Source organism: Neomonachus schauinslandi, chromosome 11 (assembly GCF_002201575.2).
Source record: "Neomonachus schauinslandi chromosome 11, ASM220157v2, whole genome shotgun sequence".
NCBI lineage: Eukaryota > Metazoa > Chordata > Mammalia > Carnivora > Phocidae > Neomonachus > Neomonachus schauinslandi.
The window spans coordinates 53,786,908-53,799,505 of record NC_058413.1 but is presented as its reverse complement, the minus strand read 5'-3'; the positions used below and the strand labels follow the sequence as shown (position 1 = coordinate 53,799,505).

The window sequence follows — 12,598 nt, the reverse complement described above, 5'->3', positions numbered from 1 at the left end:
AAAACTATAAAACAGAAACAGTATGGTAAGTGTGACAAAGCCAAAAGCTGGAATACCAACTTATACTTTTATGTGAAAGAGAAATAAGCTTCTATCTTGTTTATGCCCCTTGATTAAGTGGGCCTCTCTATAATGGCAGCCAAACTACTATCTCAATTCCTATAAGAAGGTACTACATCTCGGGGCGTCTGGGTGGCTCAGTCGTTAAGCATCTGCCTTCGGCTCAGGTCATGATCCCAGGGTCCTGGGATCGAGCCCCGCATCAGGCTCCCTGCTCTGCAGGAAGCCTGCTTCTCCCTCTCCCACTCCTCCCTGCTTGTGTTCCCTCTCTCACTGTGTCTCTCTCTGTCAAACAAATAAAATCTTTAAAAAAAAAAAAAAAAAGAAGGTACTACGTCTCATTCATTTCTCTATTTCTCCACATTAAATGTTGAGTTGAACTGAATTGAACTCTGGTTCTGGTTCCATCATTCACTAGACACACATCATAGAGAAATCATTTATGCCCCTCAATCAGTTTCCTTTTCTACCCTACCTCACAGGTTAGTTGGTGAATCAAATGGCATTGTTTTCAAATTTGTTGGTTGCAAAGGGCCTAACAAAAATCATTTTTCTCTTTGTGAAACACCATAAAATACTCATCAATATACTTTCATCATATACAACAAGACTTTACTAGCAGAAAACATGGTTATATTATATAAATGGAGTTCTCCACATCTCAAAAAATATGAAAACATATCTGAATCTCTCTGTTAATATTTGTTTTCATCAAGTAAACCTGATGGGAGAAAAACCTGAAATTTAGAAAAGTCTATCCATTAACTGAATATCTTTCTAAAATGTGGAAGATTGCACTTAATAAACTTGAGGAGAGGTTCAGCTCTAGGATCACCAGTGTTCCAAGGGCATATGGCTTGAGAGGCACTGAGATAATGGATGGAAAAGCACTCTGAAAATGGAAAGGGATCACTACTATTATTCATATCAAACATGGCTCCCTCTAAAACTCTGACATGGTTGTAACTCAGCAGAACGGGCAAGGCAGAATGAGACCGGTGGGCGGGCGACGAGGGCGCTCGAACAGCACAGACTGAGGGAGGTCAGCACAGGAATCACTCTCTGTGTCTGGAAAAGTTCTGGGGAACTCTTTTATGTTCTTTACAGCCGCAGTGTTTCCCAGTGTACCCCAAGCAGCTGGATACTCCAAAGGTCAGTTCACTTTACATACTCAGTGTATGAATACAGGCGGCCTTTGGTAAATGTTTGTTGAAGTGACCTCCATAACACCTTCACTGACCCTTTCAGGGAGAATTGCTTCCTTAACTCCGTTCTCTTGATATTTAGTTCATTCCCCTAGTAAAGCACTTACCACGTGTAGTTAGTTACATTTTTGAGCACTATCTTTCCTAGCCTGCTGTATGCTTTTGGTAGGAAAAGACTGTGTCTCATTCACCTAATTTGTGCTCACACAGTGCCTGGCATATAGTAGATGCTCAATAATCATTTTTCTTTTCAATGAGTTACAGGAGGTAGACTTGAGGAAAAACATGGATGCTTCCCTAGTCAGTCCTATAATCCATGTCTAGCCCTACAGTTACTGCACCAGCAAAAACCGATCTTTCTTTCCCCAGGAAGCTAGGACTGTCACCATAAAGTGATTCGGATCTGCTGATTTTTCTGGGAACGATGCCACAGTCTCCTCACAGACTTGTGGCTGTGGGAGCTAATCTATCTATGGGTATTACAACAAACTAAATAGGTGTCATAAATGACAGACACCTCCTCTATGTCAACAGTGCAAACAGTTTCCAAGGGAAAAGACATCTCTGACTCCTAGGGGGCCATTCTATAAAGAGGAAGTAAATTGCCTACATTACAAAAGATACACATTACTCTCTTGCCCCAGGGCCTAGAAAATAGAACACAGAACAATTATAAATGACAGCAATTTATGTTGCCTCCATTCCATCCTCCCACATCTTCCTCTTAGCAATTCTCTGTTTCTTGGATTGTTATTGCCCCAAGATTGAAGGCAGGACAACAGCTGAGGGCAAGAAAGTGGTCTTAGGAGAAATAACCTAGCACTCTACAAATACGAAGGACTACACATTTATTTCTATGAAATAAAAATCACTCCAAACAATCTGAAGCCTTTTAAATTCAACAGAGTGATTCAGGGCCCTTGAGGAAATAATGAGGTCTATACATTGAGACACAGTGTTAGGTCTGGAGATGAGCTCTGAAACGTGATCCCTCACTGCCACAGTCAAGCTGGGTCATACAGCATGTAAGATTACACCAGCAGAAATGGGACAAGGTCTGGGCACTTGGTGCATGAGAATTAACTTTTGTCTTAGTGATGGGGGGCTCAAGAGAGGAGAGGACCCAGCCTAGGACCCAGAGAAGAAAAAACAGAATCTGGCTGCTTATTGTTTTTTCTAAGATCTATGTTCAGGGAGAGAAAGGGGGCCACAGGATGCCTTCTAGCCTTTCTAGCCCACTTCCCCAGTAGGGTAGAAGAGACAGGGACCTGGGATAGAGCCTCTGCAAGCTGGCAGATAGATGAGAATGTTCATGTACTGTCCCATGCAGGAAGCAAGGAGCCTGCAGCAGCTTTCACTACTATCTGGCTAGCCACCCAGGGACAATGAATGACATCAGAGAAAAGCCTACAACCCTAACCAAAGAGAGCATCACTCCCTTCAAGCAACCAAGGTCATCTGGAGCCAGCTGTTTGCAAATATTAGGTTGTTTTTGCCAGCTCTGATTTATAGAACCTTGGGGCAGCTCCAATAACCACACATCAGTTCAGCTCAATCAATATTTACGGTCCTCTACTTGATGCCAGGCCCTCTGCTGCAAACTGAGGATACAAAGACATGGCCACCATCTAGAAGGGGAGATGGTCATCAAACAGACCATTAAAACAGAGCAGTAAGTCATATTACAGAAGAAGCACAAGGAACTCTAGCAGCTCATGGTAGGACAAGTAATCCAGTGCTGGGAATCCAGGAAGGTTTCTCAGAAGGGGAGCTTCATTTTTCCCCCCTCACCCTGCTTCCTCACTAGAATTTATTTTATTTTATTTTTTTATTATGCTTTGTTAGTCACCCTACAAGTACATCATTAGTTTTTGATGTAGTGTTCCATTATTCATTGTTTGCATATAACACCCAGTGCTCCATGCAATACATGCCCTCCTTAATACCCGTCACCGGGCTAACCCATCCCTCACTAGAATTCAAAGGTTGAGGATGTATTAGCCAAGTGAAAAGAGAAGAAAAGAGAAACTTGGAGAAGATATTCCAAGTAGACAGAATAGCCTTGAAACAGTATGTGTTTCATAAAGAGACTTGCGAGGCCTTGAAACAGTATGATAATTTGGATAAAAAGCAAGGGGCTCAATGCAGTTAGAGCATAGTATACCTGAGATGGGAGAGGAAACTAGGGAGAAAGATAGGGGCAGATGGCATTAATATGATATTAGGCTTCCTCTTATACCAAACTACAGAGCAGGTCAGAGCATGGCATACACAGAAAATTATCTTTTAAGATGGAGGATCCCTGGATGCCTGCGTGGCTCAGTTGGTTGAGCATCTGCCTTCGGCTCAGGTCATGATCCCAGCATCCTGGGATCGAGTCCTGTATCTGGCTCCTTGCTCAGTGGGGAGCCTGCTTCCTCCTTCTGTGTGTGTGCTCTCTCTCTCTCTGACAAATAAAATAAAATCTTTAAAAATAAATAAAAGATGGAGGATCCCAATAAATTAACAAAAAGCCAAGGAACACACACCCAAACCAAATGAATTTTATTTCCTACTAATTTATACGGGGGGGCGCCTGGGTGGCTCAGTTGGTTAAGCGACTGCCTTCAGCTCAGGTCATGATCCTGGAGTCCCGGGATCGAGTCCCACATCGGGCTCCCTGCTCGGCGGGGGGTCTGCTTCTCCCTCTGCCCTCTTCCCTCTCGTGCTCTCTGTCTCTCATTCTCTCTCTAATAAATAAATAAAATCTTTAAAAAAAAAAAATAATTTATACGGGACTGTTAGAAGAGGGATATCCCAAAATAAAACAACTCCAACAACTACTCTAAGGTGTCACAACTCAGAAAGGGTGTAAATCACTCCTTCTTTTGAATTTTATTAGCACGTTGTATCTTCTTTTTACCACCTGTCACTTTCTGCTGAGGAGCATAATTATCTGTGTCTTACCTCTAATAGTTTACCAGCTCTCTGAGCATGAACCAGGTCTTGTTCATTCATCCTCTAAAATTTTATTACAACCCAGTCTGAATAGGCAAGGCACTCTCAACAATGCCTACCACATAAGAGATGTTCGATAAATGTTTCAGAGCATCAGAATTACATGATATCAGAGCTGAAAGACTCTTAAAGATATTCTAATCCAGTTTCTCAGGCTTTATGAAGACTTTGATAAAAGCTATGGACTCTCTTCCCAGAAAAAAGATCACACATAGAAAACATTTTACATATAATTTCAGGGCCCACAACGCCCAGAGGGTTAAGGTTAATTTTCCAAAGTCGTGAGGGTGTAATAAGTGGCGTAACTAAGCCTACAAGCTTCCTGGTTCCCAATTCAGTCCTCTTCCCACTACAAACTACAAATGAACCATTTTAATTGGGCTATTTCCTGCTGGGAGGCTGTCTATTATAAGCCTCAGATGTGACAATGATCCTCTCATGAAATTCCTTGCTATAAGGAGGATGCTCAGGAGAACATGGAAAGTTTAGTGGCTTCTGAGACCCAAATACAGTGGTACTGACCTCTGCCAAGGAGAGAAAGGGGCAGCAGGAAATGTTCATGGTTACATGGGAGCATTACAATAAACCAAAGAGGCAAAAGTGATGTTGAAGTCTCCCTAAGTAGAAGAGCAAAATCCTTCTAAACTGTACTGTTTACAGGAAATGACAGAATCATGACTCAAAACCAGACTTTCTGACTTTCAGGCCGGTGTTGTGTCCACCTCACCACAAAATCCTCTGCACACGCACAGAAATCAAACCACCATAGAAGCAATACGGTAGCTCTGGAAATCCTAAGAAATGGGCTAAATAATCTTATAATGCTTAAAACTAACACCCAGTTATCTGTGATAATGGATTCAAGGAACATAAACATCTTTTAAATCTGCAAATACTATAAAACTATTTGGCTGAAAATGCCATTCCGCCTCTACTCGCCACAAACCATTCATTCAACTTAAGTGAATGTATCATTTATTGTGAGGTCCATGCTGAATAAGTACTAAGAAGATATTTTTTTTTAAGTACCACAAGTAATGAAACCAAATCATTGGCTTTTCACTGTGATAACCTGGTGTAGGGACAAGATTGAGAGCTGGCAGAAACACCTCACTGTAGATAATTTCCAAACGAAATAACTGGAGAGGACTCAAGAGTAATCCCAATATTATCTCTACCTCCAATGTTAACAGCCCAATGCAAATCTGATCTGCAGTTTTTGGAAAAGATGCACACTATCCTCTTCTAAAGGACCCTGGCTCCCTTTACCTCCTGTGCTTTAACTAGGTGCTTGTATCTTCCAATGCCATGGGTAGGCTTTGTCTTGTAGTGCCGACTGGTACCCATCAGAATGCCACCTAAAAGACAGAAAATAAGACAAACCTGTTTCAAAGCTCCTGCAGGGCAGACCACACGTGAGGAGACAAATTCTCCACCACAAGACTAGGAATATTTGGGATAGTGGGTCTCCTGCTGGTTTAAAGAATCAGAGCCAGGGCTCAGGTCATGATCCCAGAGTCCTGGGATGGAGCCCCACATCGGGCTCCCTGCTCAGCGGGAAGCCTGCTTCTCCCTCTCCCGCTCCCCCTGCTTGTGTTCCCTCTCTCGCTATGTCTCTGTCAAATAAATAAAATCTTTTAAATAAATAAATAAATAATAAAGAACCAGAGCCATTTCTTGACCCTGGGCTGACTCTCAGTTTACCCCCTTTTTCTCTCCTCTTGGCTCCTGGACTATATCCACTCCCCACTACCTATTTTTCTTTGAGAAATTCTCTCCTGCTATAGCCACTGGTGCTAAGAGGACAAAATACATTCTCACAGTGTTCTTGTTTTCACTTGTTCCTCCAATGCCAATAATCCTTTTGAAGTTTTCTAATGTGGATCATACAGAGAAAGAAATGAGTGGCAAATACAACAAGGTAAGAGGACAATCACAGATTTCCACAAAGTTTTACAAACCATCTATTTGATTTATTTGTGTTAATATGGAACAACTGCCAACACACACTGCTAAGTAAATAACAATAAAAACAAAAAGCTAAGGTACAGAACACTGTGTGTGTATACTACTACCAAGTATAAACTAAGATCTCCACACACATAGTTATTGTGGTAGACCCAGAGATGCACCACTTGGATCCATCTTCAAGGAAGGACTTTAATCTTCATTATTTTAAGATTTTATTTATTTGAGAGAGAGCGAGCACAAGTGGGGTGAGGGGCAGAGGGAGAAGCAGACTCCCTGCTGAGCCAGAGCCTAATGGGGGGCTTGATCCTGGGACTCCAGGATCATACCTGAGCTGAAGGCGGAAACTTAATTGACTGAGCCACCCAGGCGCCCCTAATCTTCATTATTTTTATCCTTGTTTACAAATAAACTGTAGCTCAACACATGAAAAGATGCTCAACATCACTCATCCTCAAGGAAATGCAAATCAAAACCACAATGAGATATCACCTCATACCTGTCAGAATGGCTAAAATAAAAAACACAAGAAACAGCAAGTGTTGGTGAGGATGTGGAGAAAAAGGAACCCTTGTGCACTGTTGGTGGGAATGCAAACTGGTGCAGCCACTGTGAAAAGCAGCATGGAGTTTCCTCAAAAAGTTAAAAATTGAACTACCTTATGATCCAGTAATCACAGTGCTGGGTATCTACCCCAAAAATATAAAAACACTAATTCAAAGGGATACATGCACCCCTATGTTTTTGCAGCATTATTTACAATAGCCAAATTATGGAAACAGCCCAAGTATCCATCGAATGATGAATGGATAAAGGACATGTGGTATATATAACAGAATATTATTCAGCCATAAAGAAGAATGAAATCTTGCCATTTGCAACAACATGGATGGATCTAGAGAGCATAATGCTAAGTGAAATAAGTCAGTCAGAGAAAAACAAATACCATATGATTTCACTTATATATGGAATTTAAGAAACAAAACAAATGAGCAAAGATAAAAAAGAGAGAGAGACAAACCAAGAAACACTCTTAACTATAGAGAACAGGGATGCCTGGGTGGCTCTGTCAGTTAAGTGTCTGCCTTTGGCTCAGGTCATGATCCCAGGGTCCTGGGATCAAGTCCCACATCTGGCTCCTTGTGCTCACCAGGGAGCCTGCTTCTCCCTCTGCCTGCCGCTCCCCCTGCTTGTGCTCTCTCTCTCTCTCTGACAAATAATAAAATCTTAAAAAAATATATATCAACCATAGAGAACAAACTGATGGTTATCAGAGGGGAGGTGGGAGGGGGCATGGGTTAAATAGGTGATGGGGATTAAAGAGTACACTTATCCTGATGATCATCACCCAGTGGTGATGTATGGAATTGTTGAATCACAATATTGTACAGCTGAAACTAATATAACACTGTATGTTAGCTATACTGGAATTAAAATTAAAAACTTAATTTAAAAAAAAAAGAAACTGTAGCTCAAAAAATATGGTGAAATGGCCAAGGAAATCCAGCAAGTAAAAGGCAGAACTGCAATTTAAACCCAGGTCTATCTGGCTGAACGGCCTGTGCACAGGTGGATTCTCATGACATCTGAATTTCTGGAATATAAAATCTAGCTAGATATGAACTTTCCTAGTTCAGATCATAGTTTCTTATCTCTACTCTCTCACTGGAACCAGCCCCACACAGTTCTTCTATGTCTGTCTCTCTTGCTCACTCTCTACCTTCTGGAGAAGTATTAATCCTAGGTTCTGCTCCCTTTCCTCCCGGCTCCTATAGTCCTGCCCTCATCTTCCCAGGTCCACCATTCTATGGGGAGGCTAAAAAGAAAATGGTGTGGAGAAGTGAAATGTTTCTTAGGCTTCTCTTTTCTAAAATGGGCTTCCAAGCAGATCTGCTCTATGCCAGGCCAGTCAGAGACTGGCATCAGAGCCAATCCTGCATTTATAATCCACACTATTTCATCAAGACAAACCCTGGATATCATGGGTCCCTTCCATGATATGCATTAGTCCACATTTACTACTGCATGCCAACAACACTGGGACAAAGATGATTAGAATATGTCACTTTCGCTGGAGACAATGTGTACTAGGGAAGGATGCTGGAAAGCAGATAATCACCTTATGGTGGACAAACTCCTTTAACAGAGATGAGAGCAAGGTAGTGAGTGTCTGGAGGAAGGAACAATGAACCTGCCTTGGTCGGGGGAGGTGGTGGGAGTAGGGGAGGGTAAGGGGAATAGGTTCAGAAGAGGTAACAAATGCATTCTTGCAAGAGGAGTAAGAGTTTACCATGCAAGGAAGAAGGAGGTATTTTTGGCAGAGGTTCTAAAAGAGCACTGAACACAACTGAGGTATCTTCTTGGCTGCTATCCCAATTCTGTCTCCCTAAATCTAAGACCTTGGACCCTTCAAGCCTTCAGGTTCCAGCTCTGCAGCATGGAGCTGACAGTCTATGGGAGGAGGGAATCATTAATGGAACAGTCACAAAATAAATATAAAATTACCAAATGTGATAAATAAAAAGAAAAAGCACAGAGGGCTATGGCAATACAATTGGTGGATCTATTTTCGACGGGAGTATCAGAGAAGGCCTCTCTGAAAAAAAACGCGTGAACTGAGACCAGAATTCAGAGGAAAATAGTGGTTATCCCCAGGGAGGGGAAGTGGCTAGAAGGCAGGAGGAGAGGGAGACTTAACTGCTTATTTTATACTCTTTTGTTATCATTAAAACTTGTTCCAAGTACATGTATTATTTATTAAAAATAAATAAACGAACTGAAACCTGAAAGGCAAAGAGGAATTTATTAGGTGAAAAGATTGAGGAGGAATGTTCCAGGCAGAGGGAATAGCAGTGCAAAGGCCACCAGTTGGCACGTTCAACGAAAAGGAAGGCTGTCACTGTGGCTGAAGCAAAGTGAGAAGCGCACAGAGTATACCAGAGACCAGAGCAGTGAGTGGGAAACACACCACACTAGGCCTTGTAAAGGATTTGCATTTCAAGCTGAGCAGCCATAAGCAGGGTAAATATATGCCTGATATGTTTATAAAAGATCACTTTGGTTGGTGTATGGAAAAAGGGAGAGAGAGCATGGGTGGGTTAAGAGATTCAAGGGGCAGCCTTGGCTAAACTGTTGTTGGTGATCTCACTGTATCCACACCCCCCTCTCTATTCCACCCTCTACCGTTGACAAACTGATCCTTCTAAAACACAAACCTAATCATGTTCTTCTCTTTCATTAATTCAACCATTTAATCCTTGTAGCCACATAATTTCTTTTTAAGTACTTAGTATGTGCCAGGCACTGTACCAGGCACTACAGAGACACCAACGAATGAGGAGGGGAAGGTCTTGGCCATATTTCAAAATGTTCACACTCCTTAGGTAAGCATTTAAGAAACTTGATTCTTTAATCTAGTTCCAACGACTTCATCTCATTCTCCCACTCCTCCAGGCCTTTAAAACCTTGTTCCTCAGCCACAGAGCTACACTTGCCGTTCTGTATGAACCATGCCAAACCTCTGTGCCATGCTGGGCAGTACCCCCTGCTGGGACTGCACCTCTCTGACTGGTGAAATCCTAGCCAGCCTCCAGGGCCAAATGTCACTTCCTCCATGAAACTCTTCTACTGCCCTAAACGTTCAAAGATCATCGAGTTTACTTCATGGTTTTAGCTCTCCCATGCCTCCACAATATAGTAGAACATTTTGTATAAATAAAGAAAACTCAGATGCCAACCACCATCTTTAACTACACAGAAAATCAAACACCCCCCCAGTGGTTTCAAACAGAACCAAAGGTGATCTTTGAGACGGTGACACATTTTAGGTGAAAGCACCAGACTGTGTGCCTCAGCCTCTCCTCTGCTGGGATTCCTTGGCAAGGAAGCATTTTCAAATTCAGTTTAGGGCAATTCCTATAATTAGAGCAGCTGGTTAATTAAGAAGCTGGTTCACACTACTGTTAAATTAACCATTTTCCCCCTTAAATGAAAGGTTTTGGTCAAATTACCAGTGTTTAAACTGCTTAATTAGCCAGTTGTTTACGTTATAAAATTTACCAGTTTGAAAGCCTCCGATTTCTAGTAAGTTCAAAAGAATTCTTGCCCTGCTCCTTGTCATCAAATGGGTTTCCAGCTGTCACATTAATATTGCAGCCTCGTAAGAGGAAAGGCAACTCTTTTCACTAAAGATACAGAACCCCAGGGTTTCAAAAGGAGGCTCTGAAGATCTTTCAGTTAGCACAATTATAGGATGTGATCACGTATTGACTTCTCCCACATCACATTCCTTTACTTTATATATGCCAAAACTAACTGTCCTTCAGTGTCCCTGTTTACTAAGCTGGGAACTAAACCCATCAATCCAGGATGGGGGTAAACAACGTCACTTTAATTATTTCTCCTTCAAGATTAGAACAAGCATTTTTAGCATGGCTATGCTGCAGAAATGGGGGGAAACACTGGGGTAGCCCCAGTCAGAATTAATTACAGGATATTTTCTCCATTCAGTAGACTAGAGGTCCCTTACACACCAAAGGGCAGGTACACCCCAGCACCTGGCAAATAGTATGTACTCAGAAATTGCCTTTATGGGGCACCTGGGTGGCTCAGTCAGGTGGGCATCTGACTCTTGATCTCGGGTTGGATCTTGAGCTCAGGGTCGTGAGTTCCACACTGAAAGGTTCTTAAGACATTTTACCAAGACAAGCTGCAATGAGTTGGCCCTGGCAGCTACTCACTTTTTTAAAAATTTCTTTTCAAACTTTTTCCAGTTTTTCTAATTATAGTACACTGAACTACTTGGATTTGAATGTGCCATGTTTCTCTGATTCCACCTTTTTGCACATGCTGTAATGAGAGGACTCTGAGTTCTCTTCATTTAACCTCTTCAGACCTCTTTATATATATTTACTTCTACCTCTCTATGTATGTTTAAAACAGTAAGAAAAAGGCAGTCACTACAACCACACCCATCTTTTAGAAAGAGCAGCTGGTATGGTACCCAGGCCCGCAGAGAGAATGCTGGGTGAAGGACGGAACAGGGCACTGCTCCCCACTCTTTTCTGAAAGCCAATATAATGCAATCTTGGAATTTCTGATTTTAAGGATATCTCAAAGAACCCATGAAAAATGCCAACAAAACTATGTCCTTTCAAGTAGAATTATCTTGGCATGCCAACATTGGTGAGTCACCTTGGGCCTTCTAGAGGGCCTTCTGAGATTCCCTGACAACAAATGAAAAATGGGCAAAGGGAAAGATAAATGGCCAGTAAATGTGTGAAAATATGGTCAACCAACTAGTAATCAAAGACATGCAAATTACAGTACAAGGGATGGCATTTTTTAACTTATAATATTACGAAATATTAAAAAATTAATAATGCTTCATATTGATGAGTATATCAAAAGGGATTCTCAAATACCAAAGAAGAATAAAATAGCACAATCTTCCTGGAGACCAATTTGGTAATACATCAATAGCTTTAAAAATGTCCATTTCCTTTGACCCACCAGTTTGACTTTTAGAAATGTATGCTGAGTAAATAATCTGATAAGGGTATAAATACTGATGTACAAGGATGTTTATCACAGTGTTGTTTACATTGAAAAATCTTGGAGACAGCTTAAATTTCTCCAAATAGAAAACTGTTGGAGGGGCACCTGGGTGGCTTATTGGTTTAACATCCAATTCTTGGTTTCAATTCAGGTCAAGATCTCAGGGTCATGGGATCGAGCCCCATGTTATGCTCTGCACTCAGCGTGGAGCCTGCTTGAAATTCTTTACCTCTTCCTCTCCCTACCCCTCTGCTCCTTCCCTCCTCCCCCTGACCTGCTTGGTCTCTAAAATCTTAAAAAAAAAAGAAAAGAAAAAGAAGACTGAGTAAATTATATTATCGTCCACCTCTCTCTCTTTTTTTTTTTAAGATTTTATTTATTTATTTGACAGAGAGAGAGATAGAGAGAGCGGGAACACAAACAGGGGGAGTGGGAGAGGGAGAAGCAGGCTTCCCGCTGAGCAGGGAGCCCGATGTGGGGGCTCCATCCCAGGACCCTGGGATCTTGACCTGAGCCGAAGGCAGATGCTTAACGACTGAGCCACCCAGGTGCCCCTGATCCCAACTTTAAAAACAAAATAAAACCAAAAAAACCCTCAGATTTAAGTAGCTCTCAAATACTAAAATATACTACAAAATTATAGTAACCAACAGTATTAAAAAAGGTTAGTGGGCGCCTGGGTGGCTCAGTTGGTTAAGCGACTGCTTTCGGCTCAGGTCATGATCCTGGAGTCCCTGGATGAGTCCCGCATCTGGCTCTCTGCTCGGCAGGGAGCCTGCTTCTCCCTCTGACCCTCCCCTCTCTCATGTGCT

At 42.0% G+C, this 12,598-nt stretch overlaps 1 protein-coding gene across 1 annotated transcript in view; it reads right to left on the bottom strand.

Annotated features, from left to right (window-relative positions):
- The window catches only part of MRPL48 (mitochondrial ribosomal protein L48), a 50,752-nt gene that overhangs the window by 19,408 nt on the left and 18,746 nt on the right, over positions 1-12,598 (bottom strand). Inside the window, exon 4 of the mRNA XM_021704639.1 lies at positions 5,532-5,620. Coding sequence (XP_021560314.1) covers positions 5,532-5,620 — 89 coding nt within the window. The remainder of the gene's footprint in view (positions 1-5,531; positions 5,621-12,598) is intronic.